The sequence below is a fragment of the Phalangium opilio genome, unplaced genomic scaffold (genome assembly GCF_054372755.1).
Source record: "Phalangium opilio isolate 3A_F unplaced genomic scaffold, DU_Popi_V2 ptg000009l_1, whole genome shotgun sequence".
In the NCBI taxonomy this organism is placed as follows: Eukaryota; Metazoa; Arthropoda; class Arachnida; order Opiliones; family Phalangiidae; genus Phalangium; species Phalangium opilio.
In genome coordinates, this window is record NW_028324146.1 from 1874532 (window position 1) to 1901249 (window position 26718).

The window sequence follows — 26718 nt, forward strand, 5'->3', positions numbered from 1 at the left end:
CAAACCTTCCTTAAGAAATTAAGCCCATCATACTTATTGATTTTGGGTTACTAGGGGGGTAACAATATATATTAAAACAAAATGAACTTTTGAAATGGTATAGAATTCCCAGTTATGAATTTTACAGTAAATTTTTAAGTTCCTAATGTAAGTTAACTTAATGGCACACCGTCATCAATGTATCTGCAATGTACTTTGACATGTAGAGACATAGAGTTTTTGTTTGCTTAAACTTACGCCAAACATGACACATTCGAGGAGTGAAGTGCGAGTATTAATACCCTGCTATAGCAGTAGCTACGAATCACTGTTTTTGCAATTATCGCGTTTTTGGAATTTTTAAGTGATTTCTACTAGGGACTTTCACGAGTTTTTTGCACCCTAACAAACTGTCTCGTGTTCAGGTTTGGTACAAATTATTCCTTTCCTGTTAATGCCACGGTCAGAAGTTAATGACTTCTTATCCTGGGAAGTATTGGACACTAAGGCTTTATATAGTTTCCATCCCTGCTAGTCAAAATTGCCTATGGCAATCGTAAAAGAAGGTCGAAAGTTTCCTCCCCACTAGGAAAACGATCTAATTTACTGAAAAAATCCAACGCTTAGAGGCTGTGGCACTCAAACTGTGGGGCGTGTTCAAAACTTCTTCAGAGCCAATCGTTGAAAAGCCGTCTGGCTAGATCTCTATGAAAATCCATTACAATCCGTGGGCCTAGGACCCCACACTAGTTTGACCGGAATTTCTAGCAAACTCTATTAACAGCTGTTCTTGTCACCGTTTCTGATTCGTTACCTCAAACCAAGGACACACCTTAAAGTTTCGTTACTTGCCCGCTGCTGGCACGCAAATCAGCCTGCCAGCTCAAAATGAGGGAAATGCCGTAGCTGGCGCGGTGATCGGGCCTAATAAGAAGTTGGCTAACAGAGATGGTTCCGGATATGGTTAGAGTCCAATGCTTCCCAGGATAAGAAGTCATAAACTTCTGCCACGGTTTATGGTTATCGACAGTTACCTTGGATTCTGGAACACCAGTCTAAGATTGAACCGGCTTCTTTATAACCCAATAACGTTTACATTATTGTACGCCTTCTCACAAGGTGCATTTTACCATTGTTATTTTTTATTGTTTTATTTTTCATATATATATATATAGTGAATATAATTACACTTAAGTTAACTATACCCTATCATTTCAGGTCGTGTAGCGTTCTCATTATTTTTCTACTTGAGGGAACAAAATTGATTTGAAGGCAATGCGTACTTGACTATAGTTCTGTTCCCTTATTAGGTTTCCCATTCGTCTAAGCCTGCCGTATTTTAGTTTTTACCAAGTGCGCATGAGCACTAGTAGAGGAAGTTTTACAAAGAGTTACTTTGTACAGAGTACCGAAATAATTCTTTTACATGCGTAAGTCGTGAGTGAGCAGATATCACTTTGGCACAATTAATAACTAATTTTTAAAACTTCACTAAGTATTTGCCAATGCTAATCAAGATGGGTCACAAATCACAGTTATTAGAACTCTTCTTGAAAATTGGTAAAACATTTTCGAGGAAACTAGCCAATACCGTAAGGAATATCAAGAGAGTGTTTCACAGGATAATATTATCTCTCCTTCGTTTTAATTCCCCTTGATCTAACTTTCTATCCACGGAATCATCCAAGATATGCCATGTTAAAACATGGGATCATTCTCTAAACTTGTTCTATATTAGCTCTGCGGAAATTTGACGTCAAAATCTTAAAGCGAAACCTAGCAGGTCACGGATGTATTCGCTCCGCTTAGCAATTGATCCATAGTAAACGGGTATTTTTAAGGTACTCGTAGCAGCGTTCTTTTTAGATACATTTCTCCAAATAAAAGTAGTATTAGCTTGCAGGCAGTTATCCTGAAAAAAAAAACGAGGAAAATATGTCTTAACGTTCAAAGTTTTAAGCGAAAACAAGAAATAATGCAATATTAATTGTCAACTTTACCTGACGATGAATTTCACATTAAATGTTCTAGTTCCATTTGTAAGTATGAAATACACATATATTATTAGGTTCAGCTTTGCTCCTGAAATTTTCAGCCTATTGGAACAAGTTAGCTCTTTACCAGTGTTATACATCTATTTGGAATAATTTTCAGATACCTCCTCTTGCGTTCTGGAACGCGGGCGACCTTATACCGAAAGGACATGGAATTGAACTTTGGAAATATGTAACTCATACCCAAAATATCAAGTAAGCGTGAGCTCCCAATACGGGACACCAGAAACGTGAAATACACTCAAGACCAGTGTTTCCCAAAAGGTTTCGACGTTGCGACACATCGATGGCCCAATTATAAACACACAATGTGATTTTTATAGCTTGTATTGAACAACATTACTAGAGTAGGCTTGTAGAGAATGCGAGGATAATTATTTGTAGGCCAATAATGACCTAAAACTACCACTTGTGAAACATATTTTTCAGTAATATATTTTGACAATTTTGCCTATGAATCTTATATAGGAATTTTCAACTTGAAATTCAAAATTTGATCAGAAAATCTAAAAGCACAGTTTTCAAATTTCACCACAGGGGAGTAAAACCAACGTACAGGAAAAATAGTCCCTTGACTACACTTAAAGTTTCCTCTCACGTTGTCTGCTACAGAGTGAATAACTTCTTTTTCACGACGCTAACTTCCTGAAATTTCATTTAAAGAACACGGATTACACTCTGAAGTATTATTTTTTCTAAACGCGCCCTTTTACGACACTAAAAGTTCCAACTACGTCAGAATCTTGTCAGATAATCAGGGAAGTGTTCAGGTAATGTGAGTTACAGCCGTAAAGAATTATGGATTTAAGAAGTGCCATCCTTCTGATTTCGCTAGACAGCGTTTGGGAAACACTAGTCGGTAGTTTTATCAAGAGCCTATAGTTTAAAAAGAGTCTGTCTCAAACGCTTTTTCGTACCTTCTACCATAGGTTTCTTGAAAACTAGCATCTTCGTTATCTACCCCCTTACCCCCTATATAAGCTAGCCAATCAAATAAGGGGAAACAGATATTGATTTTTTTTGGAAAAGTAGTACCTCGACATCAGCGACGCCTGTAGAATCTTTGTCAAGCTCAAGAAAAATCGTCTGCTTTATTATTTGGGTCTTTGGAAGCGGCTGTAGGATGAAGCGCTTAGTTTCGAATCCTAGGCTTAGCTTTGATTGCCTACTTTTCAATTTTTTCACCATAAAGTCTGGTTTCAACTGTGTTTAACTCTTAATACCAAGTTCCTACTTCATTGTTATCAAGATTTAAGAGTGAATTTAACATCTTTCAAAATGTCGGGTAAGAAAATTCGGCCGAAATGTAAAAATCAATCTACTCAGTACAATGCATATATAACGTTTAAAGACTTATATAAAGTATACTAGCAGAACTACTTTTCGCGGCCCAATAACGCACTTTTCAATGTGCTATGGCCCTCAGCTCAAGGGGGGGTAGGCACTAAGGGAGATGTTGTTAGTTTTCATGGCGCGCGCTAACCGCAGAGAGGCAGACTCTTTTTAAACTATAGGCTCTTGGTTTTATGATTTGATTGTTACTTATTACTCGATTTATTTCTTCAGATACCAATTTATGTTATACAGAAATCTGAGCTTTGTGGATGTGCTTAATTTATTACAGAACACGGTATGTCAAATTCAAACACCGTGAATCTATAACTTTAAATAAATTTCATTGATTGATTTGTGATTGCGATATACAGGGTGATTCTAAAATGGTGGTATAACCGAACTACTGCGGGTTCTATGAGCGATTTTAAGTCGAAAATGTTCTATGGCATTTTGTCATCCAGGCCACCGTTTAAAAGTTATGATAAGAATCATTTACGGATGACCCCTTAAAATTTATTAAATTAATCAAAAGCCCAGCGGGTTGAATACATTTTTTAAGGGGACTCACGTGTTTAGAAAGCCAACATTTAAAAATTTTGTAATGGCACGTTCAACCTTTTACTGTGCTAAAGTCTCGTGACTACGATCTTCCCAACAATTCTTAAGCCTAATTTCAAATTAGATTTTAAACAGCGTAGACAGTGAACGAAACCAACCCGCTTTTTTAAAAACCAAGTTTTAGAAAGCCGCTCTTTGAGCCTAGAACGATAGGTATGCTCGACCACTTCGCCCTCGCCTGGGAAATGATTTGGTTCATTCCTAGCTTCCTGCATTACTTCTGATTGCCGCTGTTACATTACTGGAACCATATGAGACTGCTGTATTGCGCCCGATGGACAGAGAGTAAAAAGCGATTCGAGGGCTCTGGTATGGCCCTCCACTAATCAAAAACTAAACCGATAATGGGCACTTGTCGTCAAGGTCGTTGCGATGCTACTTTTACTCTTGGATTCACCACAGAAAAGCATTGGCGGGTTATTACGTCCACTCTTAATAAACTTTCCAAATTCATTAACATTTCCAAATTACCGCCAAAGATGAAAGAAAACCACTACAATTTGAACTCTTGCGCGTTTTGCAGCTTTAATACCCTTCCAAATTACAACTGACTTTACAGTTATTATTTTAAATCCGGCCACGAAAGCAAACAAAAGCCAGCGATTCATCAAGTTTTGAGAATCGAATGTGAGAACATCTAGTTAGACTCTCATTCCATGAGGCAAAACACGCTACACCGCCAAAAACTGACATTTAGTTGATTTCTTAATTTGGCTTCTGACTTTACATTTTTTACGTTACATTGCAGTTGAGCCCATGTGTTCCGTAACTTCTTACTCCATTGACGATCAAATTGTTAAAATTAAGTTTTGATCCGCTTTAAACAAAAATACGTGTAATTTTGCTTGAAAAGCTTCACTTCTTTTTGCGATTCTCAGAAGAGAGTGGAAATAAAACATTAAACCTTTGTTGATTGTTTGTTAGGTTTTTCTCAAGCCGGCAAGAAACTTCCCATTTGGTCCTTTTTTATTAAATTTTCAATGCATTTCCCCATTGGGTTTGGTTTTTCTCAATTCGGCATGAATCTTCTCATTTGAACCCATTTTCAAGCTTACATTGGTGGAGTTCACGGGGAAGTAAATCGCGAGCGCGATTACTAAACACGTGAGTCCCCTTAAAAAATGTATTCAACCCGCTGGGCTTTTGATTAATTTAATTAATTTTAAGGGGTCATCCGTAAATGATTCTTATCATAACTTTTAAACGGTGGCCTGGATGACAAAATGCCATAGAACATTTTCGACTTAAAATCGCTCATAGAACCCGCAGTAGTTCGGTTATACCACCATTTTAGAATCACCCTGTATTTATTGCAGACGAAAAATGATGTGGTAATCATGGACACTTACATTAACTACGAAAGACACAAAACTTTGGGTTTCTCATTGCCTTACGCCTCGACGTCCGCGGCGTTGATGTCACACGTTAGCAACAATTGCCTTGATAGCTCAGCAACATTTTTGCCCAGTTTGAGTATACTAGTAAGTTTCTACACTAAACTAATTTTAATTCATTACACGCTAGTTAAGCTACCCGGCGTTGTCCAAGCAGGTAGAGACGAAAAAACCAATTAATCTTTAATTCACCCGTATCAAATACTTGAATGATGTTTTTTTAGATTCCAATTTCAATAAAACTATGCTTTTTACGGACTAATTAAATAGCTAATTGCTACGTTTGTAGAACAGAACGCATTCTATACAGGCTTAAAGGATAAGGGATCGCCGCCATCCCAAACTTGAAAAACTAACGAATTATGACTTTGCATAAAGAACAAATCTCCAAAGAAACAAATAATTGAGTTGGAAAACTAAAATATTAGTATTCCTATAGTCGAGACAAGAACTTTCCAATTAACAAACCGAATATGCAACTATTGCTATTTATTGACCAACAACCACAGGCGTTTAAATTTTAAATAATGAATTAATTCCAGCCTGTAAACACTATCCTCTCTTTACTATTGGTTATATAGCATGACTAGCTGTTACCCGCGGCGTCGCTCGCGTGTAATAAGAACTTCCATCAAACTGTTATAAAGAATGGGTAGATTTTACAGATGACTAATATCTTTGAAGCACCCTAGGAGCGAAGGTACTCGGCGTTGCCCGCCAGCCCGTCGGGACATTTTTTATTACTTTTCACGTGGACATTGTTCCTTAAAGAAGGGTTTTGAAACTTCTGGCCGCCATTTAAAAAGATGGCAACAAATCGAACCCAAAAGACCATTTATCCCGTCTGTAGGTTAAAGGAAACCAGTGTACTAAATATTTGTGAAATCGGTTGAAACGCGCGGACTTTGTTGCATATAGAAGATTTTGTTACATTTCTGGGCGCCATTTATTAAGATGGCAACGGATTGGAAAAATCTTTCTTAGTACGCGCATACTACTTATGAGTAACGTTCCTGCAACTTTTCAGCCTTCTAGGCCAAGCGGTTTGGGCTGCGCGTTGATTATCAGTCAGTCAATCAGTCAGTCAGGACTTTGATTTATATAGATATATAGATAGATTGCTAACGTTGAGTAATCTCTAGCTGCCAAAACAGTGTCCACACTTAATAATTGATGCTATTGCCAAATCAGAACTAAAACCACGAGGTTATGACTCTCCGTTCTATTAGATGACCTCATATTATTCATCCAAATTCGACTCAATCTGAACCGTTAAAACCTCTTCACAGACACAGAGGAAGACAAGAAACAACCCCGAAGAACGGGGTTTTTCTTAAGTGATTAAATAAATAAATACAATTGATATCATTTATTATTCTAATCGTCAGTATTTTACCTTAATTCTCGTTAAATCGTTTTAAAAAACTATATTCCTAAAATATTTTTAAACATAGCTGTTGTCGCCGTTAGACTCTGGTGTATGCCTTTCTCACGATTTTTACCTCTCCGAGTGACGTATGTCACGGAGAGGTTCTAATTTCGACGTGTCTGTCGTCTGTTGTTATACCCACGTGACCGCGTTCGCAGTTTACAAATCGGAGCAAACGTGTTCTCAATTTCCGGACCGCATTTCCCGGAAATTGTATTCCTCTCCATTGCCTCTCTAACACCACCAGACTCTGTTCTAATAATAATAATAATAATATATAAGCTTTTGTCTATCCCACACCAGTCTGTACACACTGGCTTCTAATCACCACCATCTTCTGATCATTGCCCATCCCACATGGACACCAGTCTGTACAACTTGCTTCTAACACCACCGTCTTCTGGTCTTTGTTTTTGTCCATCCCACATGGACACCAGTCTGTACACCTGGCTTCTAACACCACCATCTCCTGGTCTTTGTTTTGTCCAGACCACATGGACACCAGTCTGTACACCTGGCTTCTAACAGCACCATCATCTGGTCTTTGATTTTGTCCATCCCTTATGGACACCAGTCTGTACACCTGGCTCCTAACACCACCATCTCCTGGTCTTTGTTTTTGTCCATCCCACATGGACACCAGTCTGTACACCTGGCTTCTAACACCACCATCTTCTGGTCTTTGTTTTTGTCCATCTCACATGGACACCAGTCTATACACCTGGCTTCTACTGCATCATCATCCTTAAGGTTAAGACATACGCGGCGATCGGCCAGGGTCACGAGAAACGTCTGGCCTCCCAAAGGCGGGGCTTCCACCAAAGGTTCACGCAATTGCGCTGTTCTTATCCATACTTGCGATTCGAAACCCTTATATACTACCTATTTGAGTAAGGCGAAACAACAGCCGTATCCTTCAATTCAAACGTCAATATTAGTCAAGTCTCTCAAGAATGTTTAATTGTTCTTTCTAAAAAGGATGTAACGTTGAGAATAAGGTGAATAACTAACGAAGAAAATTTGTTATAATAATTATATTTATTTTGGTATTTAAGATAATCATGTCTCTCAACACAAAATTAATACGGAAAGAGTAAAACAGCATTCTATGTGTTTGTCTGTGTTTGTCCGTCCGTTGTTACACTAGTGCGCTGCGTTAGAAGTTCGTTTTGTTTTGATGTGTAAAGAAATCATACAGAACCTAAATATTCCCTTTTTCCATAATATAAAATGAATATGTGGAATTATTGTTCGTAATTATGATGCATTTAGTACTTTTGTAGCTATAAAGCTCCGTTTAATTTTGATATTCCAAAGATTTTTTTTAATATTGTTATTTGAAATGGCTGTTTATATATTACCTTAGCTATACTACATATGTATATAGAATAATCCTTGATTTAGTGATTTCATGAAGAAAGCTAAGAACTAGACTCCGGCGGGTATATTAAGTATTATCCGCAATAGGCTTAGTGAAACAAAGAGTAAATAATTGAGGCCTGAGGCGAAGTAAACTTTGGGTTTTGATTTTCGTGTCTGAAATGAAGAGACATCAACGGTTCAGAGTGAGCCGGAAGTTAAATACGCTCTTAAATAGTCAGGTTAAGATTTTATAATAGAAGAAAAGATCATGGTGGCAATTAGAATAGTGAAAGGGCTAGTGGTAAGCAGGTAGTAGCTACAGAGTTTTTATTCTCTGTATGGTGCGCATTGACTATCAGTGCGTCTAGCTACAATTGAGATTTAGTGTTATTTAACGTTAACACTCATGTTGGCAAACTAAGAATATTGTTGGTGAGACGAGACGATAGTGTTTACACTGAAAACCAGTTGTGAATATAGCCATCAGAATATAGGGTAAACAGCTGAAGCGTAGACTTCAATTCCTGTTCTTTTCCCCATCGACTGATTTCCATGTGTCCAAGATTTATCCTTATTGGATGTAAAATGTCGTCTGCTTTACTGTATATTCGCTATGCTTGGAATACTGCTTCAATATTTCGTAAATTTTTACTTCAAAAAAGAGAAATATTTCCATATCTAGGTAAATAAGTTTGTAGTAGTAGACCTCTTGACTCGGAGAGGTAATATTTTGGTTTTCCCAACTTGTTGTAAATTTAGGGTAAATAAGGCGGTTCACGGGTAGTTGAGCGGTTTTCAAAAGAGCGTTTTGGAATAAAGCGGTTCCTAAAACAGCGGTTTGCAAAACTGCGTACAAGCAAAACCGCGGTTGCTGTTTCCGCGTTTCTCAATACAGCGCTATTTCCCAGAACAGCGGTTGCTGTTTCCGCCCAAACTGTGATTGATAGGGAGGGAAATATTTATTATATTAAGTATATAGGACAAAGAACAATATTATGCAAAAAGGAGTAATGTTATATCGGAAGTAAATATAAAATATAATTTTTTGGAAAAGGCATATTATTTTGGGAAGTTAATGAAGATAAACAACAATATTTTGGAAAAGGCGTACTTTCGTACGCTCAAGATATAAACGCTGTAATCAAAATGCGCTAAAACGAGAAATGGCTATAATGGAAAACGCGTTTATGAAAAAGCCGTTTTGGACAATGCTGTTTTGATAACACGCCCAATCGATAACATACCAAATAAGGCGACCCTATTCCTAAGAAAACCTTGTTTCTGCGAGATTGCAACACCAATTCTGAAGTGCTTGTTTTCGAAATTAGTCTAAGTTTCTTCAATCCAGGCCTCTCCTCGCCTCAGATGTATTTCAAATGTTTTTACCCACCTGCCTTTGCTTTCTTTGTAATCCCTATAACAGATTTAATGCCTGGTGGTTCTGCAACCCCCAACCTTGAGGAAATAAACGAAACTGCTTCCAAAACCTTACTGATATCAGGGATAGATTTAGTTTTAGAAGTAGGAATAGAGAACGGTTAGTATTTACTTCAGTCCGACTCATAGCCCAGTATAGAGACCCTAACTCCAACACGTAACGAAAAGTTTAAATTATCTTATTGGCTCACTTAAACTACGTTTTGATGACGTTGCTGACGGGGACGGCAAAAAACACGTGATTCCTTTTTGCCTCTGTTGCTATGACCCGCCTCTTCTTTCATTCCCCTCCGTCCCGTGGTAGTGGACCCGGGACTTTGACGCGCGCCCGGGCTACTTTGTTCTCCATTCCTGCTTCTAAAATTGAATCTATCCCTGCTGATATCTACCATGCAGTTTGGTCAAATTCACATAAAGAACTAAATACAAACAAAAGAAACTCTCACTGAAATGTAAGGTATAAGATACTTTAGCTTTAACGCTACTGTTAGTTTAATAATGGATTTTTAGCCATAAGCATAGTTCCCGAAAACATGCAATGCGGTATATTCGGTGCTTGTGCCATTTTTACCACTAAAAATACTAAAACAATCGATTTTAATATTTTGCAGGCCGCTTTCTTGATGGTGGTATATTTCGTCATTGTGGCCATTTGTTTAACAAGCGAGAGATGTCAAACCATTAATAAAAGTAGTTTTAAAACAACACTATTAATTGAAATTGGCGAAAACATGCTTGAACCCTGTAGGATTCTTCTCAGGCAAGGTAAGACCATAAGGAAATTATCTCTAATTTCCTTATGGTAAGACTAAGAGCTCTGACAGTGTAATACTTCTATCACGGTTTGATACTATGAAATCGATTGGCAGCCATACCCCGAGTACCGCGATTTCTCTGGATAAGAATTGTTGTTCTTAGTTTCATTTTGGGGATGCTCTTTTTGATGCTCACGTATCAAAACGAAATGAAAGTCAACATGGCTCTTTGCGCCGGAACGGCACCGGACACTTTAGATCAACTACTTCAAGATTTCGAATTCCGTCGAAAACAGTTATATGTACCCCAACTTATTCAGGTAAATATCTTTGGATATGTCAACAATGTACTATAAGTAGATATACGCAAGGTCCTGCCCTTATTTCAAGGACAGGAAATAATCCGTTAAAACCCATGTCTGACGTTCCATTTATTAGTAAAGCTTGTACAGAATAATTAAAAAGTTCAGTAGTAATAGCTTTCAATAGTGACAAGTACCTAAAATCTCAGATTAACATTACGGTCTGTGAATTTTGCACGGTCTTATGGGGATGAGATCTGAAAGATATAGAGACTTTCCGAGAGATGGGTGGCTTTCAAACATCATACCGTAGGGGACCCCGACCCACAATTAGAAATATAAGACTTTTGGTAATCGAGAACTGGTAATAACAGTTGATTTTTAAAAACCATATCTTGGGGAGGGGAGCGTGTAAAATAATTATTATAGAAAAACCTTTCGGCATCTTGTTATTTATTCCGAGGTTAGACAAAAGTTTAAAACTGCCACTTCCCTCACAATGCTCTGTTCTATCATAGTTTCTCACTTCAAGGCAACGAGCTTATGAGAATTTTCTAGTATTAATAGCATTCGGTCTTGTGATCGACAGCACGTACACGACTTGTTGATTATGCATTTTTAGAAACGACTTAAAATTACTGCTCCTCTAAAGAAAAGGATTGGTTCCAAATCCAAAACTATAAGTCTAGGTGAAAGCGCCAACCTTGCCGACTTGAAAATGAAGTTGGTGGATTTGGGAGTGGTGGATTTTACGTACGTAAATAATATATTTCGAGCTCTGAACAAACTTTGCGTCAAGGATAACGAAATATTGAGTGCTGAAGAGCATGGTTTTAAATTCCACGTTGGAAGAACAAAGTATTTCCCACAATCTATTTGCATGGCAACACGACTCGGATTGCCCAAAAAGTTAATGGAACACATTAATCTCAGGTAGGTCTACTGCAACCGCTCACTTATCGACTTCATACTAGTTTAGTAGTTTTATTGCCTTTAGTGTAATTAACTCTCGACTCAGTCCCAACCGTTTCAGTCTGTATTTAGAGCCAACATACTGTTTTAGTCTTTCAGATGTTAGGGTTATTCTCAATACGGATTTTACGAGGTTACCGCCCCCATTTCGGAGAGTTGGTCTGTCAAGGCTACGTAGCTTGTTCGACGACAGGGGATGTCAGCCAGACCGCCTACTGGTTATGGCAGCCCCCACAGAAATACCTCTCCTAAATCCCATCCGAACTAGGCCCTAGAATAATTGAGCAATAATGAGCATTGTATTTTACAATATCAGAATGATATTTAACCTATATATTAGTTTTGGTATAGACAAATTCAGTATTCAACGCAAATTAAAAATGTAATTATCAACTAGGCCTAGAGACGGTCTCGGATTATTCAAATGAAGCCGTGCTATACAAATACTAGCGGCTTCGAACTGCCGAAACAAATTTCTCACATTTTCATTTATAGGGCGGTGGAAATGAAAAATGAAGTGATTTTTATCTACTAATTATAAGACCAACCTGCATAGTGAAACATTCAGGAAAAATCCCCGAATGTTTTTAAAATTCAAATTAGGTTGAGATTTTGTGGATAATTTTAAATAAGCACCTCCGACCAATGGCGTAACACCCTGGCTTCTTGTTAACAAAATTCTCGAGGCACGCTCCACGCCGAATGAAATTTGGCATGGGATTTGCTAAAATTTGTATGCGATATGACAATTATGGCGCGAAATGTAGAGCGTATACAACGGAAATTTTGTTAACATGAAGGCAGGGCGTTATGCAATTTGTCGGAGGTGCTTACTTAAAATTATCCATAAAATCTCAACCTAATTAGAATTTTAATATCTTTCTAGTTCTTTGCGCCATCTGCATTTACTTGTCAGGAGTTCTTCTAGCTAACTGTACTTTGTCTTGCTGCCTTCTAATTTCAGAGTGTTGACTTACTCGGAAACGGGATTGCGTCAGTACATGGAGAAGAAACGTTGGTTCATTTTGAACACGTGTCTTGGTCCCCATTTTTACTCCGGCACAGTCATAGACGATTTTAATTCAGCCGAATTGGAGGGTTTGCCACTATCAAGTGTTAGTCGCTGTTTCACCTGGTGGATAAGGGGACTGACCAGCGCTTTCCTTGTTCTGGGAGTAGAAGTACTATTTTATAAAATAGCGCATTTATTGAAAGATGTGAAACGAAAAGGTTAGCCATTTTAGCTTCGATAGATTTTCAAATATGTGTTATCAATCGATAGAATAACACCAACAATCATTAACAATAAATGCTATAATTTTAAATAAAATTTCAAAGTTTCAAAAGTTGGTGTGATGATCTTTAACGCTCAGTATTAGTAATCGGTGAATTTTTGTTTAAAGAAAAATACTCCATAGAGAACTTATACGATTCGTTTACCAACAAGACGCGTTAGGCTTAACATCCAAACTTTAGAAAGCTAATTGCAATTGAAATAAAATTTTAGTAAGCTTTTTTGTCAAAGTTTTGACTCCCTCAAGGCATGATTTCTTTGCTTTAGAGTGTTTTACATGACTCTAGTATGACTCTTTTGATCTTAAATAACATATTATAATGTTGTTGACGAACCGACTTGTTATGGGTGGTTATTTTAAGAGTTTCAAATACTCAATGTTGCTTTTAGATGCACTCATACTCTTTACAATTATGTAAAAACAATTTAAAATAAAGGAGTACGCTCCCTTATTATGGATCAAAGTGTTACCAGCTGTTAATAAGAACACCCTTGACGGCTTTCAGTTAAAAATCAGAGTTACTGCGTGAGAAATTCAAAGGCAAGGTTTATTTAAACCGGAACAGAATAGAGGCATGGCCTAAAGTGATTTTCTTTATTGGCCTTGTTGAATCACTTGTAATGACTGCAATAGTCGAAGCTTTCTGTTAAAGACGCCCATCTAGAAGTAATATGACAACAGAAGTGTTTCTACCCTTTTACTACAGACGCACACAAAGAATCTTTCGAATAATACTTATCGAGAGTATGATAGGCTTATGGTATAGTTAAAATTAATATTTTAGAGTAACCGGAAACGAAACGCGGTGAGTAGTTACGAAGGTCCTTGGGCTTGTAATATTCAGGCCAATCTTTATGACTTGGTACGTATCAAAAATTCTATTTTTAAGTTGTTTATACTTAGATAATCGCGTGCATTTTAAATGAAAAATTAAGTTAATAGGGCACTGCGACACTGGGGAAATTTATCATCGTATCTCTTGGACTATAAAGAGCAGCGAGGGGTGGTGACCTTTGCCAGGTAATGAAAAGTACAAAACAGCCGAGGGATCAAACACTTCGCAAAATGCTGCAATAGAAATTGTCGTCTTTCATATCATCAAAGAGTCAAATTATACTGTCGAAATGAAAAAGATTCTCTAAATTTGCTATTCTCGATACAAAGTCACAGAGTACGCACGAGCAAGGGGAGATTAGAATTCTAGTACCTACATCAATGTCATTATTTTCAGTACATTTTATAGCTAAGGGTCGAACGTAAATGATGATCTGTGTTTTTTCTAATGTATCAAACTCACCCAAAATTAATTTCAAAGCACTGTTTAGAGATAGCACACTGGGGAAAGTAAATGAAATGTGCTCGGGTCGACTAAAATTGGATGTGTTTCAAAAATCATACGCTAGGGCTTTAAAATATATGTATTTATTTCTAACGGATAAAAATTAAAAATCTCCTTAATACAAAGATAAATTGTACCTTGGTTAAGGCACGTGTTGGTCCAATACCACATTACAGTTGACAACGAAAATTTTGACAGTTTAGCGCTTACTCCAACGTCTTCTGTTTAAAAATTAAAACAAAACGCGGGTCACGTGTTTCACCTACAACTTGACTTTTTTACGAACTCCAGTTTTGGCTTGGCCAAGGCAGGAGGTATTTGTTGGCGGGATTTATAAGTACGCATATAAATACCGCTAACTAGCCTTTGCCAATCCAAACCTGGAGTTCAGGAGGAAAGTCCCCATGTAGGAGAACCACGTGACCCGCGCTTTGCATTAGGGTATTGAAGCCCGTTATCTTTGAGTTGCCACCAATAAAATCGATTAGCGTCCGTGTCAGCGATTATGGCTTTGCAAAAACCCATCAGCATGACGAAAATCTTCCCTGTAAAATTATAAAGAACATACTTGAAAGAAGGTGGTAATGTATAATATTCAAATGTTTAAAACTTTTTCCTGAACGGCTGTTTCGAAGAACAATATCATGGTACACGATGTAACTGACCCCTCGTTTTCGTCTATGCGCGATCCAGCCCCGTTCAACACCCGAAATCACCGCTATTAGCTTAATTGCTCACCACTCCCGCTATTATTGTCCACGCTTGAGTTAAAAAGAACCACTCCCACTGGGCCGAGTGCTATCATCCGATGAATCCTCATACTCGGACTCTAACAGCCTTCTAACGGCAGTCGACTTAACATTATCCACTCTTCACATCATTGACTTTTCGCTCATTGACAAGAGTCACCAATTTTTTCTATCATCAACCAATAATAATTTCCAATAAATTATATTTTACCTTAAAAACTACTTGTTACTTCGTTCGGCGTTCCCCGCTGATACAAGAATGTTTTCCTTACTAACAAAAGTTGCACTTTGTTGCGTCGTAATTTTATTCATAACGGTGAGTACATTATAATTGTAAAATATATGATTTACACATATTTCTTTTGATCTATAATAGTTGTAAAGCAGTTAAATTTTATCGAAAGACTTATACAACGTCGAAACCTTAATCTAATGAGTCTAGTCTAGATACTTCTTCTAAGGTGTATATGAAATGCAGGGATTTACAGATGCTGATACCTGTTATCGCTATTAGAAAAATTATTTTCTGTTAAATGTCGCAACTCATAGGGTTAATATAGCGCTTTAAACAATTGGTTAGAGCATATGCTTTGAACGTCCGTTGATCAATTGTTTGTTGTTACTTCAATTAAAAGTATTTTGACCACTAATTTAATTTCAATACTAACGTCTCTAATTATACCTGAATTATATCAACACCTTAGGAGAAGTTATCAAAAATGATCTCTAGCGAATAAGATTTCCATATAATGTTCTATTTCAAGTGAATAACTGGACTAGTCCAAAAGTTGACAATGTTAAGAGTTTATTTTAAGAATATTATTTAAAAAATATTGGGATTTTTTTAAACAAAAAATTTAAATCTTCAATGAAATCAGATTCCTTACCGGGTAGTTTTAAGAATTCCAACAATGTCGAAAAATTTCATTTTAATGAAGTTAAATGTTGTTAAAATTTTTAACATTTAACGTTACCATAAATATATTTTAAAACACAATTTCTTCAAGAATTGATTCGAAAATACACTCTTTTAATTTTGGCAACTTCTCTTCTCCTTAAAGTGTCAGGCTAAAATCACAGGAAATAATCTGGGAAGTTAAGAATGTGAGACAGAAAATTCAAATGTTGCAAACTGCTTAGGTTTACAAATGTACCCAAAATGGTCTAACTTCATTTAAATCTTTGAATGTATTTGCATTTAACCAGCTTTAAAAAATATTTTCATTTTATATATTAATTCTTTATTTCAAAAATTATCATCTTAGGGCACTTTAGGTCGTGTAACGTTTACAAAAACCTTTGGAGATATCATAGAAATGGGAGACAAAAGTCGTTATCCGGAAAGATGTTACATAATCGACTGTTTATCCAAATGCGAACTTAAACAGGATTGTTACTGCGCCAGGTACAGAAGCCTCTGTAATATATCACGACCAGTACTCCCTGCACAGTCCTACTTAAAAACACCCGATGTTGTTCCTCAACTATGTTAAAGGAGTTTTCCTCCCCGGTATTATCCGGTTTCTCGTTTCCATCAAAACTTGCTGAGGTTAATGGTAACAATTAGTACAGGGCGCTGTCGGTTAGCTGTGGTATAGGGGCTACCCTCCACCTCTATATGCATTGACATCATGACCCATTGAAACATACCCCATTGGGCGTCAAGGACACGCAATAAAGCTAGATTATTATTATTATTTCCCTACATTTTGAAAACCACATAAAAGACAAAGCTCGCTTTATAGGATACAGCTGACCAGAATACTAAATGTTTATGAAATCAGCTGAAACGTTTCTCCGAAAAGACAGATTTAGAAATTTCGTTTTCCAAATTCAAAAAATCTTAAGAGTAAAGTCCCTACAAAATTTTTGCTTCTTAGCCTTGCAAGTAAAGCGGATTATGCTGGGGTTTGATTATCCCTCAGTCAGGACTAAATCTTAAAGGTCGACTTCCAGCGAAAAGGGTTCTAGCGAACTGAAAACCGAGCATCGAGACTAACAATGGAGCGACCGTGCCGATTTTCGAATCCCCGCTGGGGTAAAAGATGGAAGGGTTCTAACTAACTGAAAGCCGTGTAATGTGGTTCTAGCGAACTCAAGATACACAATAGAGAATTTCCTTCAGGGGAAAGCAAATATTCGAGAGGAAATAAATTTAAAAGGATTTCTATTGTTCATCTTCAGTTCACTAGAACCACATTGCACGGCTTTCAGTTTAGAGAACCCTTCCAACTTTTGACCCAGCGGGGATTCGAAAATCAGCACGGTCGCTTCATTGTTAGTCTCGATGCTCGGTTTTCAGTTCGCTAGAACCCTTTTCGCTGCTGGAAGTCGGCCTTTAAGCATACGTTGTTGACTCGACCGCAGTATAGTATCGGCATTGTTCATGCGAGACAAAACTAAAGATACTTCAACAATCAGGGCTCCTGTAATTAAGCAAAATACTAAAAATATAGCATTAATTCTTCCCGTTTATAACTCATCGTACCTCCACTTTCGAGTGTCACAACTTGGATCCATAAGATGTAACATTACAAAAGACCATCAGGTCTTATCTACAAGTCCTGCGAATGCAAGTTATTTGAATGAGTCATAGCCCCACATCTTCCTTTTAAAACTATCCTAAACACTTGGGGTTACAAACAGCCAGGACTATAACCTAATTGACACCCACCCAGTTCTAACTCAAACGCCTGCTTTGGAAGATAAATTAATAGGGAGCGCCGTATGAATTTTCACATTTTGGTTTTTGATTTACTTCTAGGGTCTCGACGGAATCGCAGTTTAGCACTTGCGAAACATTTAACAATGAAATTGATATCAACACATACAACAAAAGCGGATACGTCTATTACGCATTTGTAAGAATATTTCGAAATCTGTCATTGCAAGGTTGAAAAACACATATTGAAGCTACTTAAATTGCAGTTTTGAAGTAACTCCCAAAATCTGCAAGATTTTAAACTTTGCAGATGACTCTAATATGAAAAATATTTATTCTAACGGCAAATAGAAATGACAGAAAGTAGGGTCAGTGAAAACCTTTAATAGTGACCAGTATGATATTTACGACGTACTCCAAGTCTTGATATCTTTCTTTTTAGCTTCTTTACTCAATTAAAGCAATCGTGCTCTACTTTAATATTACCTAAATTACTCTTTCTAACTTTTCTCCCCCAAAAATAGACCATTCGACTTTTAGAAAATATATTTTTGCTTTGGTTGGTAAATGTAATTCGTTTGCCCCTGTACTCGAGGTGTGAGGTAGTAAATATATTTCTCAAAAGAACAGGGACAAAATGTAACACATGTCATCTACGATCTCGTAACTGCCCCACTTTCTGTTGTAACTATTTACCTTTATAGTTTCACCAGAAGTAAGATAAGGGACTAGAAGTATCGAGGTAACCAAATTCTTCACTTGGTGAAAGTGAATATTGTTGACAAGACACCATCGGTTGGCCCTCTGGTAGCGGTTTCTGAATTTTCCCTCCAAAACGTGAGACGCTCGCGGAGGTAGATGGCCGAACTAGATTCAAGCACCCGCGTCCGTGTTCCGCGGTTTTAGGTTGAAGGGAAGGGGGTAGGAATTGTTTTTTTTAACTCGACGAATTTTTTTCTCTCTAGTGTAGACGCGATGGAAGCAGCATAAAATCCTCAAATTTGTTCATTAGTGCCAGGATCTATTACCAATGCTAGAGCACTTTACTTCTAGTCCCTTATCGTACTTCTGGTTTCATCTACATTCGTAAAGTTTATAATAAATTTTAACATGTTTGATTAATATTATTAGAATAAATACAAGGATACTTTGGGAAAACGTACGTTAAGATTGACCAAAAAACGAGATCAAATTTCACACATGCTCTTAACACAAATATCATTTACAGAATCTATTGCTTTAAGAAAACCGGCACATCAAAGTTCAGTTTACGAGTTGAAAGATGTCAAATACTCCGCGGACAAAGCTGTTGATGGTAAATAGTACAATAAGTAACATAACAACAATAAGTGTGAAATGCACTCAATGAAATACGTTAATGGAGGTGTGTTTATGAGTAAAATATGATTACCGCTAACCAATCTAAGTTACCTTTGGTAGAAGCTACCCCTGAAGGGTGAGTCACAGCTAAACACTAAGGACTATATCATGTGTTGTCAATCGCCTGTTTTCAAGAAAATTTCCTTTCTATAACATGATAGGAAACAAACCTTAATTCCCTAAGAAATCAATCATTATACAGCAATGGGAAGTGCTTATCCCCCCTAGCCGACACTTTGGCGGTTCGATTAATTAACGAGCGAGCTTTTTTAAGGTCGAGCCGAGCCACTACGAATCGGGAGCCGGATCGCGAGCTTAGTCACTTAGTGCTTTCCTTTTAGTCCTTCTTCTCTCCACCAATAGCGTTCCGTTTTATTTTTACATGAAATAAAGCGTGGGAAAATTGCCATTCTCTCGCGTCTAACCTTGAGCTTTTTACCGAGCGGGTTTAACTAAACCACTACATTCCTAAACATGGGATAGCATTTCTAGTCGTTCTCAAGTCTTACGTTGCAATTTTTTGCTAAACAAATATGTTAAACTAGCCTCGGCTCGAGTTGAGTCGAGCCGCCATTTTTTCGACCCGAGCCGAGCTGAGCTTTTAAAAAGCTCGCTCAGCTTGACTCGTGAACAGTCCTATTGACAGTAAAACAATGTAAACATTTCTTTGTAAACTTACCCGCGACACCATATTTCATTTTAATATCCACCCCACTGAGCTTCAACAATTAAGTAATAAACATCTCCGTATTACACAAACTAAAAAAATGCAGATTACGCTCGCGATTTAGTTGTTTGTCTTTTGTAAAATGGAACTTCATCACTTAATTTAGATGTAGGTCTAGTAGTTACTCAGAAAACGCGTTTGAATGAGATTCTGCACTTTAATTCGCGGAATGTAATGCTGAAACAGATAGGATATAATTATTCAATTCCTAAATTTTTGGGATTTACTTTTCTACCTCGTTATCACGCAGGTTTTCGTCACGTTGATGGTTTTACGAAGCCATACTTCGCTCACACGGACGATTCAAACACAAAAGCAAATAGATTTCCTTGGTGGCAAGTCGATTTGAAAGATGAATACGTCATAACAGGCGTCAATGTCTTAAACAGAAAACTTTGGGGTATGTAATATTTTGCGACAGAGTGCCTACCTTTGAACTGTGATCAATAAATGCCAGAAAACTGCAGATCCTTAATTTTTACGTTCCCCCACCCAATGTCTGGTTTAAAATAGTGCTACAAAATTTCTATTAGGCTTCATATACCAAAAAAACACAGACCCTAATTAACTCGAGCCTAGCTTTAAACATTAGAGAGATAAATTTAAAAAGACCCTGATATAGACCATTCCATTAACTCCAGTAGAGAACCAAACACCACAGAGACTGGACCGCCTCCTTGGGTTATTTCCATAGATGTACGGTAAAATTAGTGCGAGTCGGCTCGTTTCCTGCGTGTAGGAAACTCGGGCTTCGTACGTCTGGTGTTGCCTTTTGGCGCGAGGGTGGACTCCCGCCCGAGTGCACCTTCGTCTGCAAGTTATTCATGGAATTGTCTATATCAAACAACAAAACAAAACAGATCCATTTTTTTTACGATTCGGTGTCTAGCTTTAAACAGGGCTTTGGAATTTCAAGTGACCCTAGTATACCTGAAAAATTACATATCTGAACTTTTTAACGTCCCACCCGAGCGTCTAGCTTTAAACAGTGAGTTCTGAGAAATTTCGAATGCCCTTGATGTGCTAGAATCCTAACTATCCCCTTGCTGGCGCATCCCGTGGAATATTTTTGTATCGAGAAAGAAGTCTTCCAATTTTCCCATTACCTATAGGATTTGTAAGATCCATGCTTCACCCTTGGTTCCAACTACCACATAATAATGTCTAAGAACCAAATATTTAGTTTAAAACACTTATTTGTTTGTAGCTGAAAGACTTCACGATTTCGAGATTCGAGTTGGAAACGAGCGTTTAACGCCTATCTTCAGGGACAAGCATTTCACAGACAATGTTCTATGTGCCGAACATCTAGGCGCCGGAATAGCGGACAACGAAACAGTCAAGTTCCTTTGCCATCCGTGTCCAGTCAGGGGGAGATACGTTAGCATTCAAATTGTGCGATTCTGCGAAAAGTGCGCCGAAAATAGCATGAACGTTTTGCAACTGGCTGAAGTCGATGTTTTTGGATTTAAAGCCGAAGAATGAATCACATTTTAGAACCGCAAGGCCTAAATAGCCTTTGTCTCTGAAGAGATCATAATAGCATTGGTGTTATGCTGGGATAATATGTAAGGGATTTGCAGGCGCTAGTACATAATTTTAATATGTGACTATCGCAAATTCGCGACTACTTACTTCTCTAATGAAAATCCCGTACAAATTATTCAGGGTTGCATAACACCAACGTGTTAGTAGAAGAATCTAGACAGGTCGCCGGCGAATATATATGATACACACAACTGTATTTTAGTAACTCTGGACCTATGTTAGTTGCAAGAATTTAGCATAGATGGTGCGTAGCTCTTTATCGTTAAACCTAAAATCTAATAATTAGCATTAAGAAAATTCCCTAACAATACGTAACAAGAAATGTACCTAGTTTTTAGGAAAATTTCGGATGTATATTTTTTTCTACTGATTAAAACCGATAACCACATAACACATCTTCATTGATTGTATACTTATCGTTGTGCTATTGCTTACGCCATGCTATGCTATAGGATGCTAACCGTTTAAAGCAAGTATCAGGTGTGGTTTTATTGAAACAAATACCAGTGAACGCTCTCTTAGCCCATGGGTGTAGTTTACTGGTTCGCTAAGCTTTGCAAAGGCTAGTTTTAGTTCCAGTCTTGTGGACGAGTTCTAATAGAGCTTTCTCAGAAGCCTTAGTGTGACGTCACCCATGCTATTTGCCCATAGAAACAAAGCGGTACCAAACACGGCCGCCAAGCTCCGTGACGTATTACCTAGGCACCGACGTCACAACTCTCTATTGCCTCTGCAAAGTTTTGCATGAAGGAGATTAGCCAGCATGCCCCTAATATGCATGTTAGGGGCACCAAATGAGCAATTATAGAGACTCGCTTTAAATCTTGAAACGTGATGCACTCCTATCATAAGCATATCATACATGCTCCTATCTATTACTTTCATGCCATCTCCCCACAGTATCAATTCCAAGCCTATTTTCTCCACCCTGAGAGTACGCTGGATGACATCAGACTATCTGTCAACTGTAAGATCCCCATACTAGACGTAGACTTACGAGGTTACCGCCCCCTTTTCCGAGAGTTGTTCTATTGAGACTACAGAATATCAGTAGTGTCGTTAGGGTTTGAAATTTGGGGGGTTTAATCTGGGCAAACTTATTGAAGGTTGTTATAGGAAATTAATAACAAAATTTAGCATAATTGGTTCATTGGAACATGCGTAGACCTTTATAACTCTCCGAAAATTTGTTTCAGCGTGAAATTATTCGTATTTTAAAGATATACAAACTTTTATTGATAAAGAGTATGGAACCGAGTTATTGACTATGAGACAATAGGTGATTATATAAAGTAAGACTTATATAAAGTAATTGGTCTTGCTGAACTTGTTGAAAAATAAGAAATCGTCATCACAGCTGCGCGCGATTTTCTACGTGACGTGAGTCTGGTGATTTATTGTTAAGCCATGGATAAAGAATGCGCTCCAGGAAAATTGTTTTCACACTATCTTATAGCATGAAAACTAATTTCTTCATACATGATCTATACGAACTTCAGCGCGAGCGTCATTTTCCAGACTAGAAACGTCACTCGTGACGATTTGGTATATTTTTCAATTAGCTCCTCCTACTTTATATATTTACCTATTGTGGATGAAAGAATTTCACTCGTCTTAAGTTTAGTTTTCGTTTACTTTTAGTCCCCACTACCATAGCCGACTTGTATTAATAAAGGCCTATAGGTGATCCTCGGTTTTTTTTCTGATATTGGCAATGGCCATAGTGATCTGCTGCCGCTAGATGTCGTTCTTAGGGGGAAAATTTTGTGGCGGGAACTTCAAAACGAAGGAAAATGCCAATAGGAGAAAGCTTACTTTTTGTCTTGAGGTTGGGTTTTTTTTGAAATAAAGTAAGGCAGTTTGTTTTAGAAGTAATACATTTACTTGATAACAATATATTTGTCTTTATCTCATTTAAAGTGCGTTTAGTAAAGTATGTTTTCTACTTTTCTATCACAGTACAATGTAATACTTTCAAAATAAGTGTTTTGATTAGTACCTAACATATGAAATTTTTTTGAATCACATTACAACTTTGCATATTTTCGGGGGATCATTAGGGTTTGACAAGCTTATCTAACATAATATCACATAAATGAATAGGATTGAAAAAGTTTAGTAACTTATTGCGTTATTGCATACTTTACAAGTTGGGAAAACCAAAATATTACCTCTCCGAGTCAAGAGGTCTACTACTACAAACTTATTTACCCAGATATGGAGTTATTTCACTTTTTTGAAGTAAAAATTTACGAAATATTGAAGTAGTATTCCAAACATAGCAAACAGTAAAGTAGACGACATTTTACATCCAATAAGGATAAATCTTGGACACATGGAAATCAGTCAATGGGGAAAAGAACAGGAAATGAAGTCTACGCTTCAGCTGTTTACCCTATATTCTGGTAGCTACATTCACAACTGGTTTTCAGTGTAAACACAATCGTCTCGTCTCACCTCAACAATATTCTTAGTTTGCCAACACGAATGTTAACGTTAAATAACACCAAAGCTAAATTATACCCAGACGCACTAATAGTCATAGCGCACCGTAAAGAGAATAAAAAGTCTGTAGCTACTCGTTTACCACTAGCCCTTTTACTAATCTAATTGCCACCATGATCTTTTCTTCTATTATAAAATCTTTACCTGATTATTTAAGAGTGTATTTAACTTTCGGCTCACTCTGAACCGTTAATGTCTCTTCATTTCAGACACGAAAATCAAAGCCAAAAGTTTACTTCACTTCAGGCCTCAATAATTTACACTTTGTTTCACTAAGCCTATTGCGGATAATACTTGTTTTACCCGCCGGAGTCTAGGTCTTAGGTTTCTTCATGAAGTCACTAAACCAAGGATTATTCTATATACAGATGTCGTATAGCTTAAGTAATATATAAACAGCCATTTCAAATAACAATATTAAAAAAAATCTTTGGAATATCAAAATGAAACAGAGCTTTAAAGCTACAAAACTACTAAATGCATCATAATTACGAAAAATACTTCCACATATTCACTTTATATTATGTAAAAAGGGAATATTAAGGTTCTGTATGATTTCTTAACACATCAACACAAGGCTAACTGCTAACGCGACGCACTAGTGTAACAACGGACGGACACACACAGACAAAAAAATAAGCTGCTTTTTAACTCTTTCCGTATTAATTTTGAGATGAGAAACAAGATTATCTTAAATATTAAAATAAATATAATTAATATTAAATATTTTCTTCGTCAGTTGTTTGCCTTATTGAACGTTACATCGTTTTGATATAGAACAATTAAACATTCTAGAGAGACTTGACTAATATTGGCGTTTGAAATGAAGCATACGCCGGTTGCTTCGACTTACTCAAATAGGTAGTATATAAGGGATTCGAATCGCGGCTGTAGATAAGAACATCGCAATTGCGTGAACCTTGGAGGAAGACCCCTCCATTGGAAGGCTAGACGTTTCTCGTAACCCTAGCCGATCGCCGCGTATGTCTTAACCTTAAGGATGTTGGTGGTGTTAGAAGCCAGGTGTACAGACTGGTGTCCATGTGGGATGGACAAAAACAAAGACCAGAAGATGGTTGTGTTAGAAACCAGGTGTACAGACTGGTGTCCATGTGGGATGGACAAAAACAAAGACCAGAAGATAGTGGTGTTAGAAGCCAGGTGTACAGACTGGTGTCCATGTGGAATGGGCGAAAGACTAGAAGATGGTGGTGTTTAGAAGCTAGAAAGTTCAGACTGGTGTCCATGTGGGGTGGACAAATGAACAGTTGTTAGACAGACAATGGAGTTATAGCCTGTAAGTGGAATACAATTTCCGGGACTGTAAATGCGGTCTGGAAATTGAATACACGTTTGCTCCGATCTGCAAACTGCGAACGCGGTCACGTGGGTATAACAACGGACAGACAGACAGACAGACAGACAGACAGACAGACAGACAGACAGACAGACAGACACGTCGAATTTAGAACCTCTCCGTGACATACGTCACTCGGAGAGGTAAAAATACCTAAAGTATTTTGGCGAGGTAGAAACGTTAAGGGTTCTTTAACAAAATCAGATATGAATCCTATGATAATGATTTATAATTTGTAATTTAATATAGTTTTGATTTGTAATTATAATTTTTTATTTGAGGTTCATGTAATTTGGCCAACACTGTGAATATGTCTATATTTACCAAAACATTACTGGGGTATTTTAGGGCAAGGATGATGGGGGTGGATACGAAATCTGAGGGAAAAACGCGCCTTAACTGCGGAAACAATTGGGTCTGGTGGGACGCTGAAAATGGGGAAGGAATAGGTATATATTAATTTATGTGATATTTTGTTAGATAAGCTTGTCAAACCCCTAATGATCAACTATGCCAAAGATATAAGTGACGTTGAAGAAACAATCAAAACATACAAATAAAAACCTTTACCCCGAAAATATGCAAAGTTGTAATGTGATTCATAAAATTTCATATGTTAGGCACTAATCAAAACACTTATTTTGAAAATATTACATTGTACTGTGATAGAAAAGTAGAAATCATAGTTTACTAAACGCACTTTAAATGAGATAAAGACAAATATATTGTTATCAAGTAAATGTATTACTTCTAAAAAAACTGCCTTACTTTATTCAAAAAAAAAACCCCCAACCTCAAGACAAAAAGTAAGCTTTCTCCTATTGGCATTTTCATTCGTTTTGAAGTTCCCGCCACAAAATTTTCCCCCTAAGAACGACATCTAGCGGTCGCTAAAAAATCGGTATGCCGCCCCATGGGTAGCTTCCTACCTATAGGCCTTTATTAATACAAGTCGGCTATGCCACTACTGTTTGATATTGAAATTCATCTCTACAAAGATGAAACTTAAAGAATCTATCATTACAATTTTTATACACTATATTGCTACAGAATTTTAGGGGGCTACGAGCACTTTTTTGGTAGGGTTTACGGATTATTTTGAGGGAGCTAACTTTGAAATTTGGGGGGGGGGGGCTAGCGACGCCACTGCAAAGTATGACCACGGACAGGATTGACATCCACTAACAAAAGGTACATGACAACTTATGGCACCGTCCACAGAAACACCTCTCGTAGAATTGCATTATTTTGGTTATATTACTCTGATGATTTGTTCAACATATACTTTCCACTAAAAGGAGGGTTTGCTGTTCCACCAGTGTTGCCAGGCCGTTGGTCAATGAAAACTGTCAAAAGATTGCAGCGAGAAAGGCTTGCAGTTCAGTTTCACCCAGTACTTTACCAACTTGACCCACAGATGGCCTGACAACACTGCACTGAAGTTTAAAGCAAGTCTCGGCTGTGATTTAGTTTAAAAGAAAAATGCCACTAGATATTCCCATAATCAAGGGGTGGAGTT

The 26718-nt window shown here is 37.4% G+C and overlaps 2 protein-coding genes and 1 long non-coding RNA gene across 7 annotated transcripts; 2 read left to right on the forward strand and 1 right to left on the reverse strand.

The window, feature by feature from the left end:
- Positions 1-2908: 2908 nt before the first annotated feature.
- LOC149713080 (uncharacterized) lies at positions 2909-12981 on the forward strand. The gene is made up of 7 exons (XM_089845980.1): positions 2909-3318; positions 3600-3663; positions 5303-5467; positions 10220-10373; positions 10478-10683; positions 11288-11598; positions 12602-12981. Exons 2-7 carry the CDS (start codon positions 3610-3612, stop codon positions 12870-12872), a joined length of 1161 nt encoding a protein of 386 aa, XP_089702106.1. The 5' UTR covers positions 2909-3318; positions 3600-3609; the 3' UTR covers positions 12873-12981.
- Positions 12982-15232: 2251 nt separating this feature from the next.
- Positions 15233-21274, forward strand: LOC149713081 (fucolectin-1-like). Of its 3 annotated transcripts, XM_089846049.1 has the most exons (7): positions 15233-15336; positions 16286-16425; positions 17785-17881; positions 18814-18841; positions 18911-18997; positions 20040-20189; positions 20997-21274. In XM_089846049.1, exons 1-7 carry the CDS (start codon positions 15280-15282, stop codon positions 21272-21274), a joined length of 837 nt encoding a protein of 278 aa, XP_089702175.1. In that variant the 5' UTR covers positions 15233-15279. The 3 variants fall into 3 exon arrangements, 2 of the variants coding, with proteins under 2 accessions (XP_089702175.1, XP_089702168.1); XM_089846042.1 differs by having other exon boundaries at positions 18814-18997; XR_016370612.1 differs by lacking the exons at positions 15233-15336; positions 16286-16425; positions 17785-17881; ... (1 more) ...; positions 18911-18997; positions 20040-20189 and adding an exon at positions 20715-20906 and having other exon boundaries at positions 20997-21138.
- On the reverse strand, positions 15259-18981 carry LOC149713082 (uncharacterized). 3 transcript variants are annotated; one of them, XR_016370655.1, is made up of 3 exons: positions 18846-18981; positions 17369-18760; positions 15259-16564 (listed from the first exon to the last, which is right to left on the reverse strand). It is a non-coding gene; the product is annotated as an uncharacterized LOC149713082 (long non-coding RNA). The 3 variants fall into 3 exon arrangements; XR_016370652.1 differs by lacking the exon at positions 18846-18981 and having other exon boundaries at positions 17369-17446; positions 17509-18820; XR_016370649.1 differs by lacking the exon at positions 18846-18981 and having other exon boundaries at positions 17369-18820.
- Positions 21275-26718: the final 5444 nt, after the last annotated feature.

Excerpts from the sequence above, each read along its gene's own strand:
- LOC149713080 (XM_089845980.1), top strand. The coding sequence starts at position 3,610 with ATGTTATACAGAAATCTGAGCTTTGTGGATGTGCTTAATTTATTACAG. Across the intron at positions 3,664-5,302 it reads TTAATTTATTACAGAACACG|ACGAAAAATGATGTGGTAAT; the intron begins GTATGTCAAATT and ends TATTTATTGCAG. Across the intron at positions 10,374-10,477 it reads TAGGATTCTTCTCAGGCAAG|CCATACCCCGAGTACCGCGA; the intron begins GTAAGACCATAA and ends ATCGATTGGCAG.
- LOC149713081 (XM_089846042.1), top strand. The coding sequence starts at position 15,280 with ATGTTTTCCTTACTAACAAAAGTTGCACTTTGTTGCGTCGTAATTTTA. Across the intron at positions 15,337-16,285 it reads TCGTAATTTTATTCATAACG|GGCACTTTAGGTCGTGTAAC; the intron begins GTGAGTACATTA and ends TTATCATCTTAG. Across the intron at positions 20,190-20,996 it reads CTTAAACAGAAAACTTTGGG|CTGAAAGACTTCACGATTTC; the intron begins GTATGTAATATT and ends ATTTGTTTGTAG.